The 20833-nt window shown below is 42.9% G+C and overlaps 1 protein-coding gene across 7 annotated transcripts in view; it reads right to left on the bottom strand.

The window, feature by feature from the left end:
* The window catches only part of lama2 (laminin subunit alpha 2), a 342464-nt gene that overhangs the window by 179918 nt on the left and 141713 nt on the right, over window positions 1–20833 (bottom strand). For all 7 annotated transcript variants that reach the window (XM_033021242.1, XM_033021244.1, XM_033021246.1 and 4 more), the window contains exon 13: window positions 2012–2104. In XM_033021242.1, coding sequence (XP_032877133.1) covers window positions 2012–2104 — 93 coding nt within the window. The remainder of the gene's footprint in view (window positions 1–2011; window positions 2105–20833) is intronic.

Genomic DNA, 20833 nt, shown 5'->3' with positions numbered 1-20833 from the left:
CTGGGTCTAGGATAGAGGCCACAAAGTTTAGATGATTCGGACCTTCAAGATAGCGGAGGTGGCGAATGGAGAAAGATTGGTGCCGGTGAGCAAGCTTGGGGCTTACCTCCTGTGCACTCGGAGGCAATCTGAGGGTTCTGAGAATGTCTGAGGGAGGTACCCTGTGGCACAGAGCCTGAACACTGGCCACATGGGGTGATGTACGGCGCTATCATGGGTCGGTATGTCTGGATTGAGGTGTGGATAGTGTGGGCCGCGCGAAGCCCTGCAGCAGCCTGGGGGTCGATTCGATCAGGCACTGCTCCAAGAGTTCAAACACGCAGAATGGACGTGGCCTGCAGTAGCATGGAGCAGCGGAGGACATTGACAACTTCGTCTAGCCAGGCTGACCCCTGCAACTCCAACCCAGTGCAGGCGCCAGGACAACGAGCATCATGGCTAAGTTAAGACTCTACATCTTTAACAACTTTAAACTTTAAGGATACAAGATGGCATGAAAACGGGGAGACTCTGTGTACTGCCTCAGTATAATATAATATTTTCACACTCTAGTACTTAAGTACAATTGTATAGCAAGACTTTTCACTAAACAATGCAAAAAAGGAATTTCGCTGTAGATTGGTACACGGGATAATAGTGAGCCATTGAACCGCTGATGAGATGTGGCCTTTGGATGTGTGGAAATGGGACACTAGTCTGAAAGCATTTGCATGCTAAAAATTTAAGTTTGCTGAGATTAGAAAGTTGGTCCAAAGTTGTGGTACTTGTTGAGAGAGAAACATTGGTCAGGGCATTGATTACATTCTAATAGTCTTCTTTGAATGGTGTGTGGTTTGGACAACTAACGTTGTCATCCCATAGAAACTACACCTCCAACAATATCAAGCTTCTCGATGCTATATCAAAGTATCTTACCAGTTCAGTCCTTAATGGTTATGAACCATATCTGAAATGAAATCTGAATGATTCATGTTTTCTCCATATTAACAAGAATTAGAAAGTATCGTTCAGTGTGAAAAATAATTAAGACTGGCACATGGTCTTCACCAAACAGAATTAACATCAAATTAAAGCTTCCAAATGACAGAATGTGGTATTAACTGTGATTCCTTTATGCTTCTGAGTAATATTTGCTCGGTGCACAGTAAAAGTCAATATATTTCATGGGGCACTTCAAATGCCAACCACCTGTTTCATACCAGATGTACAAATGGTTCTCTGGGAAAAAAAATAATTAGGTAGATATTTAATGAGCCCCAGTCCTGCTGCTCAAAGTGGAAGGTGGGTCTGGATGTTGATGATGCTGAGACCGTTTAGATATGCAAGTGAATTTACAGCTGGAATACAACTGTAATTTTCATGGACAATCTCCATGACACGGGAACACATAATTCCGACGTGGCACGAAAGGAGTACTGCGGTGCCGATGTTGCCACTTTTCAAATAGTCATTAACCTAGTGCTCCATCTGCCCATCAAGTGCCTGACTCATAATTCCTGATAAACAATTATTCCCCAATCAATATCTAAATAAAGAGCGGTCTGCAGGTTATTAGGGGTTGCAGAGGTCGGAAGATGGGTCCAAAGGTGTGTTTTGATGCTGGTCTCACAGTTCTATAGCAGTGTTATGAATCTGCAGGATGTCTATCAGTGAAAGTAAGCATTTCTAAAATACTTTTATGGTGCTCTCAAAGATACCTAGCACGTTGCTGGTCATTTGCGCCATTTCACAGCATTTCTCACTCACCCCATTCTAACCACCCAGAGATCCAGTCCTCTTTCTAATTTAAGTCATTAATGGAGGCAAAACATGAAAATGGTTTATGTCTCCTGAGAAGACATTCACCCATTTTAAGCTCAAACTTAAAATCATCCCCACATTTCTCAGACATGCATGGTGAACAAGGAGGAATAAGTTTTTGATTTTTTTTAAAAGGCATATAAAAATTTCAAAAGGATTATGCTGTCCTCTAATTTGGGAAATTCAAACAAAGTGAAATAATTATACCAACCTCTAAGAAGACCTGAGACTTCAGCTTTCGTGGCAGGTGTTCAGTGGCGTACTCAGAGATGGTGAAAATCAATTTCCCTCCATATGCTGCCAGCTGCAGTCAAAGAAACACAATCATATATTTTCCCTCTCAAACTGATTAAAATGCGCACATGAGATGTTCTTGTAGGGTGTTTCAAAATCCGAATATAAAACCCACATTAACCTTTAAATTGCTGTCATTTTTCATATAAATGCCTGTCTACTGAAGCATTTTAATGTAAAATCATAACTTTGCTAAATCATGTTATATGATAACTCATCATATTGTAATAAATGAGGCAGTGTAAAGGTCTTGAACTGAACTGTGCACATTAATGTGTCTTACAATTTCTATTTCAAACTATAACTTGTACACCACCACAATTTAGTTTCCATTAACAAGATATCACTGGACCATTTCAGTTTCTGAATTATCAACAAATGTTCAACAAAACAGTAGACAGTGTTCTTTTGGACAATACTAAGAAATCTGAAGATTATAAATAGTCCCTTTAACAATGGTTGTTCAGTTTGAAGATTTGAGTAAATGTGCCTCATTATTTTATTGTCGCAAACTAACAAAAGAAAATGATTTTAATTTGTGTCCGAATACAAAACTAAAGGTCACAAGGATAAAGAACAACCTTCTAAACAAAAAAGTAAAGCACGCAATAACCCCAGCCCTACCCCTACTTCAAATGCGCATTCACACGCGGCCTGTAATGGAGGAGTCAAATAGGGCTTTCAAGAGGGAATCAGAGAGGAAATTAAATGGAAAATAATTTGCAGGGCCACAGGCAAATGGACCATCAGAGAATGCGACTGACTGTTTAAATCTGCAAAGATGCAATGGGCCAATTTGATCTCTTCCTGTTCTGTAATGATTGTAAGATTCATTCATTCTACATGGTTTCAAAAACACATGGACACACATGCACTACTGCACTATTTAATACATTTTTAAGCATAAATGGATGGATATATAGCAAACATTTGAGGACCTCAGGAAAACTATAAGTGAAGATTGAATGTTGTACTGAAAAGCTATTATAACTTGTACAAGTATTGTTGGCTGAGAATCTAAAGTATTCAGTGCACAGAAAAACATTGTGAAGCTTGGTAATTTGTGAGGAGTGCGGGGTAAGGAGAAAAAGATTATTGTGGGACAACACAAGGATGAGAGTTTCAAACATGATTTCTGGTAAAGTAATGTGAGTTAGCTAAGTTAAGAATGACATAGGAGCATGCAGTACAGATCAGGATGTAAAGAGCAGTATGTGGATGAATGGGTTCTGAAGGACATAGCATGAGAATACATATATATGCACATAATAAAATAAGGAGAAGCAAGAGTGCACTATTCGGCCCATTGCTCGTGCACTAATATTCAATACCACCATGGCTGATCTCTTGACACAGCATGATTTTCTTGTTCTTATCCTATTTCCCTTGATTCCCTTTATTTTCAAAACTCCATCAATCTCTGTCCAATACCTTGTGACAGAGCCTCCACTGCCCTCTTGGGTAAAGAACTCTGGGTGATGAAATTTCTTCTCATCCATCCTGAACAGACAATCCCTTATTTTGAGACCGTTTCTAAATGTCTGTACTCATGTATACAAATCCTCTTCCAAAAAGCACAACATACAATTTACCTTCCTAATTGCTTGCTGAACTCAACTGTTAACTTTCAATAATTCACCCACAATAATACACAGGTCCTTCTAACCATATAACCATATAACAATTACAGCACGGAAACAGGCCATCTCGGCCCTTCTAGTCCGTGCCGAACACTTATGCCCCTGTCCCACTTAGGAAACCTAAACGGAAACCTCTGGAGACTTTGCGCCCCACCCAAGGTTTCCATGTGGTTCCCGGAGGTTGCAGGTGGTTGCCGGAGGTTGCAGGTAGTGGAAGCAGGTAGAGAGACTGGCAAAAACCTCCAGGAACCTCCGGGAACCGCACGGAAACCTTGGGTGGGGCGCAAAGTCTCCAGAGGTTTCCGTTCAGGTTTCCTAAGTGGGACAGGGGCATAAATCACACCTAGTCCCATCTACCTGCGCTCAGACCATAACCCTCCATTCCTTTCCTGTCCATATACCTATCCAATTTATTTTTAAATGATAAAATCGAACCTGCCTCCACCACTTCCACTGGAAGCTCATTCCACACAGCTACCACTCTCTGAGTAAAGAGATGCCCCCTCATGTTACCCCCAAACCTTTGTCCCTTAATTCTCAAATCATGTCCTCTTGCTTGAATCTTCCCTACTCTCAATGGAAAAAGCTTATCCACGTCAACTCTGTCTATCCCTCTCATAATTTTAAAGACCTCTATCAAGTCCCCCCTTAATCTTCTGCGCTCCAAAGAATAAAGACCTATCTTGTTCAACCTTTCTCTGTAACTTAGGTGCTGAAACCCAGGCAACATTCTAGTAAATCTCCTCTGTACTCTCTCTATTTTGTTGACATCTTTCCTATAATTTGGCGACCAAAATTGTACACCATACTCCAGAATTGGCCTCACCAATGCAATTTTAACATTACATCCCAACTTACAATTTTAACATTACATCCCAACTTCTATACTCAATGGTACACAAAAATGCTGGAGAAACTCAGCGGGTGCAGCAGCATGTATGGAGCGAAGGAAATAGGTAATGTTTCGGGCTGAAACCCTTCTTCAGACTGATAGGGGGTGGCGGGGAGAAGGAAGGAGAAAGGAGGAGGAGGAGCCCGAGGGCTGGGGGATGGGAGGAGACAGCTCGAGGGCTAAGGAAGGGGAGGAGACAGCAAGGGCTAACAAAATTGGGAGAATTCAATGTTCATGCCCCCCGGATGCAGGCTCCCCAACCAGAATATGAGGTGCTGTTCCTCCAATATCCTGGGTTGCTCACTCTGGCAATGGAGGAGACCCAGGACAGAGAGGTCGGATTGGGAATGGGAGGGGTAGTTGAAGTGCTGAGCCACTGGGAGGTCAGGTAGGTTCTTGCGGACCGAGCGGAGGTGTTCGGCGAAACGATCGCCCAACCTCCGCTTAGTCTCACCGATGTAGATCAGCTGAGATCTAGAGCAGCAGATGCAGTAGATGAGGTTGGAGGAGACACAGGTGAACCTCTGTCGCACCTGGAACTGCTTGGGTCCTTGAATGGAGTCGAGGGGGGAGGTAAAGGGACAGGTGTTGCATTTCTTGCGGTTGCAATGGAAAGTGCCTTTGGGGAGGGGGTGGTACGGGAGGGAAGGGAAGAATTGACAAGGGAGTTGCGGAGGGAGCGGTCTTTGCGGAAGGCAGACATTGGAGGAGATGGGAAGATGTGGCGAGTGGTGGGGTCACGTTGGAGGTGGCGAAAATGACGTAGGATTATTTGTTGTATTTGACGGCTGGTGGGGTGAAAGGTGAGGACTAAGGGGACTCTGCCCTTGTTGCGAGTGCGGGGATGGGGAGAGAGAGCAGTGTTGCGGGGTATGGAAGAGACCCTGGTGCGAGCCTCATCTATGGTGGAGGAGGGGAATCCCCGTTCCCTGAAGAATGAGGACATTTCAGATGTCCTGGTGTGGAACGCCTCATCCTGGGAGCAGATGCGGCGTAGGCGGAGGAATTGGGCTGCCCTTCTTCTATACTCAATGTTCTGATTTATAAAGACCAGCACACCAAAAGCTTTCTTTACCACCCTATCTACATGAGATTCCACCTTCAGGGAACTATGCACAGTTATTCCTAGATCCCTCTGTTCAACTGCATTCCTCAATTCGCTACCGTTTACCATGTACGTCCTATTTTGATTTGTCCTGCCAAGATGTAGGACCTCACAATTATCAGCATTAAACTCCATCTGCCATCTTTCAGCCCACTCTTCCGAATGGCCTAAATCTCTCTGTAGACTTTGACAATCTACTTCATTATCCACAACACCACCTATATTAGTATCATCTGCATACTTACTAATCCAATTTACCACACCATTATCCAGATCATTGATGTATATGACAAACAATAGTGGACCCAACACAGATTCCTGAGGCACCCCACTAGTCACCGGCCTCCAACCTGACAAACAGTTATCCACCATTACTCTCTTGGATCTCCCATTCAGCCACTGTTGAATCCATCTTGCTACTCCACTATTAATACCCAACCATTGAACCTTCTTAACCAACCTTCCATGTGGAACCTTGTCAAAGGCCTTACTGAAGTTCATATAGACAACATCCACCGCTTTACCCTGATCAATTTCCCTAGTAACCTCTTCAAAAAATTCAAGAAGATTAGTCAAACATGACCTTCCAGGCACAAATCCAAGTTGACTGTTCCTAATCAGACCCTGTTTATCCAGATGCTTATATATAATATCTCTAAGAATCCTTTCCATTAATTTGCCCACCACTGACGTCAAACTAACCGGTCTACAATTGCTAGGTTTACTCTTAGAACCCTTTTTAAACAATGGAACAATGCGCAGTACGCCAATCCTCCGGCAAGGCACCATTCCCGTTTCTAATGACATTTGAAATATTTCTGTCATAGCCCCTGCTATTTCCACACTAACTTCCCTCAATGTCCTAGGGAATATCCTGTCAGGACCTGGAGACTTATCCACTTTTATATTTTTCAAAAGTGTCAGTACTTCCTCTTCTTTGATCCTCATAGTTTCCATAGCTACTCTACTTGTTTCCCTTACCTCGCATATTTCAATATCCTTCTCCTTGGTGAATACCGAAGAAAAGAAATTGTTCAATATCTCCCCCATCTCTTTTGGCTCTGCAGATAGCTGTCCACTCTGACTCTCTAATGGACCAATTTTATCTCTCGTTATCCTTTTGCTATTAATATAGCTGTAGAAACCCTTTGGATTTACTTTCACCTTACGCCAAAGCAATCTCAAATCTTCTTTTTGCTTTTCTAATTTATTTCGTAAGATTCTTTTTACATTCCTTATACTCCTCAAGCACCTCATTTACTCCATGCTGCCTATAATTATTGTGGATCTCTCTCTTTTCCCGAACCAAGTGTCCAATTTCCCTTGCAAACCATGGCTCTTTCAAAATATTACTTTTTCCTTTCAACCGAACAGGGACATAACGATTCTGTACTCTTAAAATGTCACCTTTAAATGTCCTCCATTTCTCTACTACATTCTTCCAACAAAACAAAATGTCCCAATTAACTCCTTTTATATCCTTTCGCATCTCCTCAAAGTTAGCCTTTCTCCAATCAAAAATCTCAACCCTTGGTCCAGTTCTGATCTTCTCCATAATTATATTGAAACTAATGGTATTGTGATCACTGGATCCGAAGTGCTCCCCAACACATACCTTCGCCACCTGACCTGTCTCATTTCCTAAGAATTATTAGGAATATTCAGGAATTCAGGACTATTAGGAATATACAGGAATATTCTGAACACTAATATTTTCATCTATACTTAAAAATACCATGCCTTCCCTTTTATTACCCAAAGTGGATGACTGCATTTCCCAAATTTGAATTTTTCCACAGTTTTATATTCCTGTTTTAATATTTGTGTGTTTTTTCTGTATTTCCTAACATTATCAATTGACCCAGCCAGTCCATCTATATAATATTAAAACTCTGTGGCTGCTGGCTGGCTGGCTGGCTGTGTTTCTGCCTGACTTGTGGTTGCCAGCCTGTGGGTGCCAGCCTTTGATTCATTGCTACGCCAACACCCGACCCACAAACGCCCAGATTTTTTTCATTTCGGTAGAGATTTCACTTTTCATTCCAAGCATCCACTCCTGATTAAATTTTGTCGTGTTTATGTATACATTTTTAATAAAATCCTTCTCCCCCCCCCCCCCACCACTCACTCATTTTGTCACCTCCTGCTGGCCATAACGGCTGCTGGCGCCCGCATCTTGCCTCAAAGACGCCATTTAAAAACAGCTGCACTGCTGAGTGCTCGAATCTTATGTTCGGGCACAGCTTGAGTTGGAGGACCACGTCTCCCGTGGGGGCTACGGGTAAGGAATGGCTGCGTTGGGGGAGCAGACCAACAGGTCTGCACTTGGTCTAGTATATATATAAAACTGTGTGTGTGTCTGGCTGTGTGTGTTTCTGACTTGTGTCTGCCAGCGTTTGATTCATTGCAACGACAACACCCGACCCACAAACGCCCTGATTTTTTCCATTTCGGTAGAGATTTCACTTTTCATTCCAAGTATCCACTCCTCATTAAATTTTGTCGTGTTTATGTACACATTTTTAATCAAATCCTTCTCCCCCACTCAATCATTTTGTCGCCTCCTGCTGGCCAGCGACCATAACGGCTGCTGGCACTTGCATCTCGCCTCAAAGACGCCATTTAAAAACAGCCGCACTGCTGATTCCTGAGCCGTTTGAGTTGGAGGACCACGTCTCCCATGGGGGCTACGGGTAGGGAATGCAGTTGAGTCTAGTATACATTAAAACTGTGATCTTGTTAGTGTGTATATATGTATATATTTGTGTGTGTATATGTGGTTGGCTTTACATCTTTGCAAACACAATACTCGGTAACGATAAAAAATTTATATATTCCAATTGACATATTGACCGGGATCACCTTATCTGGACATTTCATGCTTTATTTCTCGACATTCTCGACTCATTACTGTTTAAAAGCCTAAAAAAGTTAAAAGACTTTGAAATTAAAACCACCAGTTTCACCTGATGACGTCACGATGGCTCAGCTAGCAGAGACCAGCCTCAATAAAATTTTCATCCTATATTTGACACGTTATTCGCAATTAAAGCTTTAAAAATGCCAACTTTCACAAGATTTTTATATATTCTGATTCACATTTTTTCCCTTGAGTCAGAGATTATTCACTGAAAATTTTATACGTTATTTCTCGATTTATTACTGATCAAAGTTAAAAAAAATCAAAATACTTTGAATTTCAAAACCGACCAGCTTCAACTGAAAACGTCATAATGGCTCGACTAGCAGTGGGAGGGCGAATTGCTATTGCAACACGCAGGGCAAGTGCAATTGAAATCACAGATCACTGCTGAGGAAGGCAAGGGGCGTGCTGGAATCTTACGTTTGGAACGGCTTGAATTGGAGGACCACGCCTCCCGTGTTGGCTATGGGTAGGGAATGGTTGCATTGCGGAAGCAGACTCAACGGGTCTGCACTTGGTCTAGTATATTACTAAAACTCTCATCTTGTTTGTTTGTGAGTTTGCGTGCGAGTGAGTGAGATTCTGAAATTACGCCAAAACGGTACACGATAACACTACATTTTTGGGACCACCTTAGTCACCATTGTCCTGTGGTGTGTTGTATCAAAATTCTGTTCATATTGAGGGTATATTTTGCAAGTTATTCACATTTAAAACTTTAAAAATCTTAACTTCTCACTGCAAAAAATCAAAATCCAATTGCTGGCACTGCCTGCTCCAATGTTGCAAATCCCTGGACACTGAGCCCTGGCAGCAAGTGCAATTGGATTTTATTTTCCTGGCAGAAAGTGCAATTGGGTTTTTTTTTGTTTAAAAAGAGGAAGGGTGAATAAGGGAAAATGAGCCGCCCCTGCACAGTTGGGTGCTACGGGTGTGAGGTGGAATATTGCGTTGGGGAACTGGTTGCATTGGGAAAACTGGTGAGAGGTGGAATATTGCGTTGGGGAATGGGTTGCGTTGGGGGACCAGGCCTCCTGTGGGGGCTATGGGTGAGTGGTGGAATATTGCGTTGGGGGAACGGGTTGCATTGGGGGACCAGGTCTCCCGTGTGACAGGGGGGTCCCACTTGGTCTTTTACTCTAAAGCCATTCCATATCTCTCTTGCTGCGCACACACTGCCACTTAGCTTTGTATGATCAGCAAGCTTGGTTGTATTACACTTGAACTCCATGACCTAATCATTGTGAAAAGTCGGGGCCTCAGCACAAGTCACAGCAGCAGCTCAGTAGTTACAACCTTCCAACCTGAAAATGATCCTTTTATTCCTACTCAATGAAGGGACAAGACAATGCACCATGATCAAAACCACAGTAAATGTAATTTGTTACTTGAGCTGGGGTGATTTCAATGCAGTGATATGGATATAAACCTGTTGAAGAGATTTGATGATGAAACCATTGTTTTAAAGAGTAATCTGTACGGTGGGCATTCCCCAGAGCCTTGAAAATTATTTTCTTTCAAGTACCTATTCACTTCCCCTTTGAAGGGCCTGATTGACTGTTTCCATATTCTTTGCAGAGAATGAACTTGCAGCAGGACATGGGTGTTCTCTCATTTCTAATTTCAATTTCAAGGACTGTTAATTTATCCTCATCACCTACAGTTCTGAACCCAATCCAAATTAAATCATTTGTTCTGTCATTTGCTCATGAAAAAAATTATCAGGTACGTTCACTCAAATTGTCGACTGAACAACTATTATTAAAGTGTTTTGGTAAAAACCATGATTATTGCCTGAAGAAACATCTCTTATCATTTTGCAAATAAAACTGCTGTGAATTTTGAACTGCAGTGGTCCGGTGAAATCTTGTGACACAGATCTGAGAAAAGATAACATATTCAAAATCCCAGGAGAACAAAAAATAAGGTTGAACGAGCAAATTCATTCCAAAGGCAGAATGATTAAGCATGTTTTTTCTTCGAGGGTGGAATGACCACTGTTGCACTGAAGAGAATAAGACCACCAACAGAGAGAAACTACTTTATAACATTAACCTGCACAGCAACATCAAAGAGAAGGCGGCTTTGGGTGCAGCCATTGTGGCAGCTGCCTCACAGCTCTACCAACCAGGAATCAATCCCACAGTTCGAGGCTGCTAAGTGGCATTTGCACATTATCCCTGCAGCTGCCTAGGATTATTCTGAGTACTCCAGTTTCCTCCCACATCCCAAAAATGCAACAAATTGGTCGGTGGAATATCAGTATAAATTATCTTGAGTGTATAGTTGAATGGTATAATCTAGTGGGGGGCACGGGGAGAATAGTCGGGCTATGGTAGGATACACAAATACATAAATAGGTGCAGGAGTAGGCCATTCGGCCCTTTGAGTCAGCATCGCCATTCAATGTGATCATGGCTGATCGGTTATGTAAAAATGGGTGCTTGATGGTCGGTGTGGGCCATAGGATCTGTATTATGTTTTTCTATGACTCGATGAGAAATTGGATTGTACGAAATTAGGTAGAATGGATTCCTAAAATGAACAAACCATTTTCCTGGACTAAGTAGTGAGATATAGACCAAGTGCAGGCAGATGGGATCACTTTAGATTGGCATCATGGTTAGTGCAGATATGGTGGACTGATGGTTTATTTTATGTTTATCTTATTTGAATGTTCCAAGTGCAAGTACCTGTGCTGTTCTACATTCTAAAGCATTATGGAAATGTACAGTCAGACCTGAAGTATTAATTCCATTTCTCTCTTCCCAGATGCTGCAGGCCCAGCTGAGTATGGTTAAGCATTGTCTGTTTTATTTCAGACCTCCAGCACCTATAGCCATTTTGCTTTTGAATAATGTTGTTCTCCCTTCAGGACAATCATGCACAACATAGGGCCTAAATATCATTTATGACCTTTATCCCCTTCCAGGATATTTCCATCCAGTCCACCTGCATTCACCGTCTCTACATCCCAATGAGGTTCACTTCTGTCCCAGCAGACATCTCTGGCACTCATTCTGTTCTGCAAGGATTTCCTGCTGGCCTGAACTCAAGATTTATTGTTTGTGCCTTTACCTTTCCACTGCTGACTGGTTAGAGAAATGTTTATTTTATTTGAATGTTCCTATCAAGAGGAGGCTCCTCAACTGTAAAGTTACGGCGCATAGCATACACCATCGCAAGGGTTCTACCGCAATACCAGTTATTACTGCTTTTTATAGTGTGATTTTATTTGAGAAGTTCCATTCTACACATCAGTCAGAAAGAACTTCACTGGTTCTTAAAATGGTTTGCAGATCATTGAGGTCATTGGTAAAATATGACAGATTTCATTGGAACAGCAAGAGAAGCAGGGAAGGTGTGGCAATAAGATTGAGGAAGCAGCAAGGGGCAGGGGGTAGAACAGTGAGAACTGTGGCATTCACATGTTTAAAAAGGTTAAACCAAATCTTATTTTTATGAATGCCTCTCTGTAGTAATTTAGATCATAAAATTATCACTGCAATGTGGGATGATTCCACAAAAGTGATCAGTTTGGTAGAGGAGAATAATTGATTTCTTATTTCTCACTAACAACTTAATAAAAATCCAAACCAAACAACTTTGTTTGCAAGTAATAGAGTTATCTTCTGGGTTCTCACTGATCAAAACTGAAAGTGAGTTTTGAGTCCTGGTTTGTCAGATCTCAATCAAATGTCAGATGACAATGGTGCTTGCAATTTTCCTCGTTAACACTTCTTCATCGAGGAAAAGACCCCGACTCCAAAGATCCTGTACTGCATCGGAATATTGTGAGTGTAACATGAACTGCAGCTGAAATTCCACAAGCAGTCAAAATAACTTTTATTGGGCACCAGCCAAGATTTCCAGAATGCGCAAGATTACAGCACGGACCTCTGTTTTGATGACCCTGCTATGAGAATGATGTTATTTAGATAGAAAGAATGCAGAGAAGATTCATGAGGATGAAACCCCACTTTTTAAGAAGGGAGGGAGAGAGAAAACGGGGAATTACAGACCAGTTAGTCTAACATCGGTAGTGGGGAAACTGCTAGAGTCAGTTATTAAAGATGGGATAGCAGCACATTTGGAAAGTGGTGAAATCATTGGACAAAGTCAGCATGGATTTACAAAAGGTAAATCATGTCTGACGAATCTTATAGAATTTTTCGAGGATGTAACTAGTAGCGTGGATAGGGGAGAACCAGTGGATGTGGTGTATCTGGACTTCCAGAAGGCTTTCGACAAGGTCCCACATAAGAGATTAGTTTACAAACTTAAAGCACACGGCATTGGGGGTTCAGTATTGATGTGGATAGAGAACTGGTTGGCAGACAGGAAGCAAAGAGTAGGAGTAAACGGGTCCTTTTCAGAATGGCAGGCAGTGACTAGTGGGGTACCGCAAGGCTCAGTGCTGGGACCCCAGCTATTTACAATATATATTAATGATCTGGATGAGGGAATTGAAGGCAATATCTCCAAGTTTGCGGATGACACTAAGCTGGGGGGCAGTGTTAGCTGTGAGGAGGATGCTAGGAGACTGCAAGGTGACTTGGATAGGCTGGGTGAGTGGGCAAATGTTTGGCAGATGCAGTATAATGTGGATAAATGTGAGGTTATCCATTTTGGTGGCAAAAACAGGAAAGCAGACTATTATCTAAATGGTGGCCGACTAGGAAAAGGGGAGATGCAGCGAGACCTGGGTGTCATGGTACACCAGTCATTGAAAGTGGGCATGCAGGTGCAGCAGGCAGTGAAGAAAGCGAATGGTATATTAGCTTTCATAGCAAAAGGATTTGAGTATAGGAGCAGGGAGGTTCTACTGCAGTTGTACAGGGTCTTGGTGAGACCACACCTGGAGTATTGCGTACAGTTTTGGTCTCCAAATCTGAGGAAGGACATTATTGCCATAGAGGGAGTGCAGAGAAGGTTCACCAGACTGATTCCTGGGATGTCAGGACTGTCTTATGAAGAAAGACTGGATAGACTTGGTTTATACTCTCTAGAATTTAGGAGATTGAGAGGGGATCTTATAGAAACTTACAAAATTCTTAAGGGGTTGGACAGGCTAGATGCAGGAAGATTGCTCCCGATGTTGGGGAAGTCCAGGACAAGGGGTCACAGCTTAAGGATAAGGGGGAAATCCTTTAAAACCGAGATGAGAAGAACTTTTTTCACACAGAGAGTGGTGAATCTCTGGAACTCCCTGCCACAGAGGGTAGTCGAGGCCAGTTCATTGGCTATATTTAAGAGGGAGTTAGATGTGGCCCTTGTGGCTAAGGGGATCAGAGGGTATGGAGAGAAGGCAGGTATGGGATACTGAGTTGGATGATCAGCCATGATCATATTGAATGGCGGTGCAGGCTCGAAGGGCCGAATGGCCTACTCCTGCACCTAATTTCTATGTTTCTATGTTTCTATGATAGTGCCAGGACTCGAGGGCCTGAGATATAAGGAGAGATTGGGCTGGCTAGAACTTTATTCCTTGGAATGCAGGAGGTTGAACCAGGGGACATGCGTTCAACATGAGAGGGGAAAGATTTAATAAGAACCTGAGGGGTAATTTTCTAACAGAGAGAGATGAGTATATGGAATTAGCTGCCTGAGGGAGCAACAAAGGCAGGCACTATAACATTTAAAATACATTTGGACAGGTACATGGATTGGAAAGGTCTAGAGGGATATGAGCCCTCTATGAGGGATATGAGGGCAGGTGGGAGTGGTATAGATTGGCCATCTTGGTTTGCAAGGGAAAGTTGGGCCGAAGGGTCTATTTCCATGCTGCATGAGTCCATGACCTGAAAGAGGTATGAGGCAAGTTTCTTCAAACAATGATGGAGGTCTTGATGAAGAGGATGACAAAAAACACAAAAGAAGCAAATTAATATCAATTGGAAATGAGGAAGACGGACATGACAGTCTTGATATTATTAAATTTTCGTTTTCCTCCAACAGTTAGGGTCGCCCAGTGCCACAGCTATAAAGTTGCAAATTCACAGCACCAGAGACCCGGGTTCAATCCTGACTTTGGTTGCTGTCTGTATGGAGTTTTACGTTCTCCCTGTGACCATGTGGGTTTTCTACGGGTGCTCCGGTTTCCTTCCACATTCCAAAAAGGTGCAGGTAAGTACGTGAATTGGCTTCTGTAAATTGTCCCTAATGTGTAGGGTAGAACTAGTGTACGGGCGATCGCTGGTCTGGGCAGACTCAGTGGGCTGACGGCCGATGCTGTATCTCTAAAACTAACACAGTCTATCCATTACAAATCCACATGCAAAATAAATGTGTTCCTACTGAACCACCAATCCATCCCTGCCCAAAGCACAAGGCAAACATGCAACTATTTCATTGCTCTCCTATTGCTTAATGTTTTATCATTCAACAATAATTGCACTTAAGGGAATGTATTGTCATCTCAGCAGCTGTATCCAGGGTTCTTTCAATACCCCCATTAAATGCATTAGACCATATATGTATATGCAGAGTATGCAGGGATATGGATTATGTGCAGGCTGTTGGTCTTCTAAGAGTTGGTCTTGGCATCATGGTCAGCACAGATATTTGGCCGAATGGTCTGCACAAATTGTATTATTTTGCTAATGGCTCATTACTGTGAATAACTGCTGAAGACAGTGTATCTAAACAAACTGTCCTTCCAAAAGGAATCAGGAACTTAAACAAGTGCAGATGATGGAATCTTGAGCAAAATAACAAACAGCTAGAGGAACTCAGCGGGTCAGGAATGTAGACGCCATTTCGGGCTGTGACCCTTCTTCAGACTGATGGACAGGAAGTTTTGCAAAAAGGTCAGCAAGTTTTTAAACATAGTTTCTATTTACAAGCAAATAAGATTTGTAATATCTTTCGTAATTCTGCAGGGCCACTGTTGGTCCACTGGGAGATACTTTGAAAAAAGAATAGTGCGCTATTGAAGAGAGTTACATTAGATATATTCAGTCAGCTAAAATAAAATGTCTGCAACTATCCATGCAGACACATCATAGGCTGCTGTCACTCTCGTCAATCTAAAGGTGATGTTGTGAGGCTGAGTAAAATCATTGGAGTGTGCATTCAGCTAAAATCTTGAAAGATAGGTTATTTATCATCCTAATGGGTTATTACTGATAATAAGTCACCACTCATCCAAGAGACAGTATATACAAATATACGCTATGGTTCCTTTCACTATGGATTAGGTTTCTCTCAAGCAGTGTAATGCCAATTTTAAACAATTTCTTAAATGTTAATAATGGTGGCACCAGCAATGGCTGCCTCGCCAACAGTCTGCCTGTCTATTCCTTCTTTGTTGTTTGTTTGTATGTATTAAATGTATGTTTTTAGTGTTCTTTAGCTTGTTTCATGTAGGGGAGTTGGGGGAAACTTTTTCTAATCCTTTACCTCGATGGAGATGCAACTTTTTTCTGTATCGTATCTCCATCCGCACTGTGGCCTAACATCGAGGAGTTGGCGGCCTTTGCTGGAGGCCAAATTCGAGAGCTCCACTGCGGGAGCCTGCGGACTTAACATCATGGAGCTCGCGATCCCTGTCGGGGATCGACTTCGGGGCTCCAACTGCGGGAGCTCGCGGTCTCTGGTTAGAGAGCGACTTCGGGAACTGCAAGCTGTGGGAGCTTCGGTTGCCCCTACGCGGGAGCTTCGGTTGCCCCAATGGTTCAACTGCCTCGACCACAGGAGAATAAAAGAAGATTGGACTTTTTTGCCTTTCATCACAGTGAGGAATGTGGGGAATCCGCTGTGGTGAATGTTTATGTTAACTTTTATTAAGTTGTGTGTCTTGTTGCTTTTTCTTTAGTATGGCTGTATGGTAATTCAAATTTCACTGTACCTTAATTGGTACACGTGACAATAACTGTAAACTGATTTTGGAACATTGAAACCTTGGTTGGTGTGTCAATCAAACATGTACAATAATTCCTTTAAATTTTAGCCGGGAATGTTAAAATATCCAAGAAGATCCCTTTCCCATTTTTACAACAATCTTACACAATGTATCATTAATATAACCCCACCCCCGTCTGATATTATCTCCATATGATTAGCTATCTTTATTTCTTATTAAGCTACCATGTCACTGTTTTTAATTTAATCAAGTGAAAATAAAGATGCTCAAGAACATATTTTCTGGAGAAAAACATTTAAATTATTAAAGGTAACTTGAAGATCAAATGACTTGTAAACTAATAATATGATCTGCCAATTAATTGGCTGAGTAAACCTTAAAAATGTAATTTTTAAAAACTATTCGTACTGTTTTATCAGGGACTGGATTGTTTTTATTGTTTTTATTTTATGTGTGAAATGTTTAAGTTTTATGTGCGATGCTCCGGTATTCCCTGGTAAATGTCTTCTCATTTTGCACTGTACAACTGTTGCTTTGCAAGATGACAATAAAGATTGATTGATTGATTGATGTTTATTATGATTTTTTGCCACCAACTCATGAGACTTTTTGAAGCATATATCACTTTTTGAAAAATATAAAGGGCAGGAGAGGTTACCCTAAAAGCATGAACTTTATGTAAATATTAAAGTATGGATAAGATTATAGTGGACATGTCATGCATAATCTGCCACATTAAGGGCAGCTGAGGACCATGGATAGGAATGAGAGATGAGATGCAGAGACAATAGTTACATCTCCTCTGGTCGCTGGGGGAAGTAGCAGGGATAGGAGTTGTTTGCCTGGGGAGTGATGAGTGAACCGAGGAGTGAACCAGAGGGAGTGATCTCTTCGGAAGGCGGAAAGCAGTGGGGATGGGAAGATGTGGCAGAAATATCGAAGGTGTTGGATCCGAAGGCTGGTGGGGTGAAAGCTGAGGACCAAGCAAATTCTATCTTTGTTCAATCTGGGTGTAGACTGAGTGAGAACAGAACTAAGGGACACAGAGGAGATGTGGGTGATGGATCCATCTATGACAACTGGGGGGGGGGGGGGGGGTGAAATTACATTTTCTAAAGAAAGAGGACATCTGGGATGTCTTAGAATGGAAAGTCTCATCTTGGGAGCAGATGTGGCAGGGATGGAGAAATTGACAGTTGGGGAGTGGATGTGAGGAGTTGTGGTCCAGATAACTGTGGGAGTCGGTTGGTTTGTAGTAGACTGTCCCCTGTGATGTAGACAGAAAGATCAGGAAATGGATTGAGATATCACAAATAGTCCAAATGAGGGCAGGGTGGAAGTTAGTAGTAAAGTTAAGGAGATCAATGAGTTCTGCACGGGTGCAGAAAGCAGTCCCAATGGGGTCGTCAATGTAGTGCAGAGTTGGGGGATGGTCCCAAATATGTTTGGAACAAGGACTCTTCGAGGTAATGAACTAGAAAGGAAGTCAGGTAAATAAGACATTATCTGTTTGGTGGTCAGAATTATATCAATGGACGGAAATTTATGTAGCCATTCTTCCAAATGATTAGTGTTGCAAAGCAGAACCCTTCTTAAACAACAGAACAAATTACATAAATAAGTGAATATATAACAAATACAGTGTCACACAATTTTGCTAAAGTATACGAATCTTTCTCAATTTTGAGCATATGATACGATAAAAGCTATACTAGGATAATGTAACCTGATTCAGCATATCCACTGAGCAGCCAACAATTAAGTGGTTGGTGTCATCTTTACCTAACATGGCAATCTTCACAATGTCAACAGAGAACTAGTTATGGGCCTGTTCCACTTACGCAACTTTTTAAACGACTACAGGAAACTATGAGGTCGCCACATGTCCGCCGGAGGTTGCCGGGGTGTCGCCTGCATGGTGGTGAGTAGTTCACACATTCTCGTAACTAGTCGCAGCGTCATTCTGGTCGCCGCTAATTTTTCAACATGTTCAAAAATTTGAGGCGACAGTGGTTTTGACGCCATAGGTTGTTGCGTGCGGTAGGTGCGGTTGTAGTAGGTGGTCATGGTTATGTAGGCTGTGGCCTAGTGAGTTAGGCTGATGCCCGTGCTGACCGGTGAATTTGATTGGCTCATTGGGGAGAAAAACGTAAACAGTAGTTTTCAGAACCAAGGATAACCGACCGGTAATGTTAATGTCCGCCAAGCTACACGGCCGTGTATCTCTGGCTTCTTAAAAGTTGTCTCCACTCCTTCTCCCCACCCTGTCTCTCCCTTCTCCCTCCTCTCCCCCCCTCTTTTAAAGGACTGAAGTGACCCTTCCCATACACTGTCTTAATTACAGTGCCAACGTTCCTGTTCATCGTGGTGTGTGTCTGTATCACATTAGCTTTGCACCGTGTGAATTTCATTCAGACAGCGCTCCCCCCGCTTACCCTGTCCCCCGCCTGCATAACTGGCTGGTGAAGGAAGCGATGTGTGTGTGTGTTACACTCTGACAGTCGCCGTTCTAGTCGCCGGTTTTTCAGCGACCTGCTACGACTTGACAGTCGCCGGCAGTCGCCTGAAAAATCGCCTACGTGGGAGAGGCCCATTACAGTGCATTCAGAAAGTATTCAGACTCCTTCACTTTTTCCACATTTTGTTATGTTAAACCCTTATTCTAAAATGGATTAAATTCTTTTTCTTTATCATCAATCTACACACAATGGCCCATAATAAAAAAGCAAAAACAGGTGTTTAGAAATTTTCATAAAGTAATTAAAAATAAATAACTGAAATGTCACATTTACATAAGTATTCAGACCCTTTGAGTACTTTGTTGAGGCACCTTTGTTGAACGATTACAGCCTCAAGTCTTCTTGGGTATGACGCTACAAGCTTGGCACACCTGTATTTGGGTCATTTCTCCCATTCTTCTCTGCAGATCCTCTCAAGCTCTGTCAGGTTGGATGGGGAGCGTAGATGCATAGCTATTTTCAGGTCCCTCCAGAGATGTTCGGTTCAAGTACGGGCTCTAGCTGGGCCACTCCAGGACATTCACAGTCTTGTCATGAAGCCACTCCTGCGTTGTCTTGGCTGTGTGCTTCGGGGCATTGTCCTGTTGGAAGGTGAACCTCCGCCCCCAGTCTGAGGTCCAGAACGCTCTGGAGCAGGTTTTCATCAATGATCTCTCTGTACTCTGCTCCGTTCATCTTTCCCTCGATCCTGACTAGTCTCCCAGTTCCTGCCGCTGAAAAACATCCCCACAGCATGATGCTGCCACCACCATGCTTCACCGTAGGTCTGGTATTGGCCAGGTGATGAGCGGTGCCTAGTTTCCTCCAGACGTGACGCTTGGCATTCAGGCCAAAGAGTTCAATCTTGATTTCATCAGACCAGAGAATCTTGTTTCTCAAGGTCTGAGAGTCCATGCCTCAATGACTATCGACCAGTGGCACTAACGCCGGTGGCGATGAAGTGCTTTGAGAGGTTGATCATGAAGCAAATCAACTCCTACATCGACAAAAACCTGGACCCACTGCAGTTCGCATACCGCACAACAGATCAACGGTGGATGCGATCTCGCTGGCCCTCCACTCCGCACTGGACCACTTGGACAACAAAAACTCATATGTCAGGCTGTTATTCATTGATTACAGCTCGGCATTTAACACAATCATCCCCTCCAAACTGGTTACCAAACTCGCAGAACTGGGTCTCTGCGCATCCCTCTGCAACTGGATCCTTGACTTCCTCGTCCACAGACCACAGTCTGTTCGTATTGGTGGAAATGTGTCAGCCTCAATAACAATCAGCACGGGAGCACCTCAAGGCTGCGTGCTCAGCCCCCTGCTGTACTCACTCTATACCCATGACTGCGTAGCGAACCACAGTGCGAACTCCACCATCAAGTTCGCTGACGACACCACTATTGTGGGGCGTATCACTGATGGGGATGAGTCAGAGTACAGAAGAGAGATCGAGCAACTGTCCATATGGTGCCAGCGCAATAACCTGGCCCTCAACACCAGCAAAACCAAGGAACTGATTGTGGACTTTGGAAGGAGTAAGAGGGGGACCCACAGCCCCATTTATATCGGACGATGGTTGAACGGGTCGATGGTTGAAAGGGTCAAGAGCTTCAAATTCCTGGGCGTGCACATCTCTGAAGATCTTTCCTGGTCCGAGAACACTAATGCAATCATCAAAAAAGCACATCAGCGCCTCTACTTCCTGAGAAGATTACGGAGAGCCGGATTGTCAAGGAAGGCTTTCTCTAACTTCTACAGGTGCACAGTCGAGAGCATGCTGACCGGTTGCATCGTGGCTTGGT

This window comes from Amblyraja radiata, chromosome 5, assembly GCF_010909765.2.
Source record: "Amblyraja radiata isolate CabotCenter1 chromosome 5, sAmbRad1.1.pri, whole genome shotgun sequence".
Taxonomy (NCBI): Eukaryota; Metazoa; Chordata; class Chondrichthyes; order Rajiformes; family Rajidae; genus Amblyraja; species Amblyraja radiata.
The sequence above is the reverse complement of the archived record's forward strand: the minus strand, read 5'-3'. Positions and strand labels throughout refer to the sequence as shown.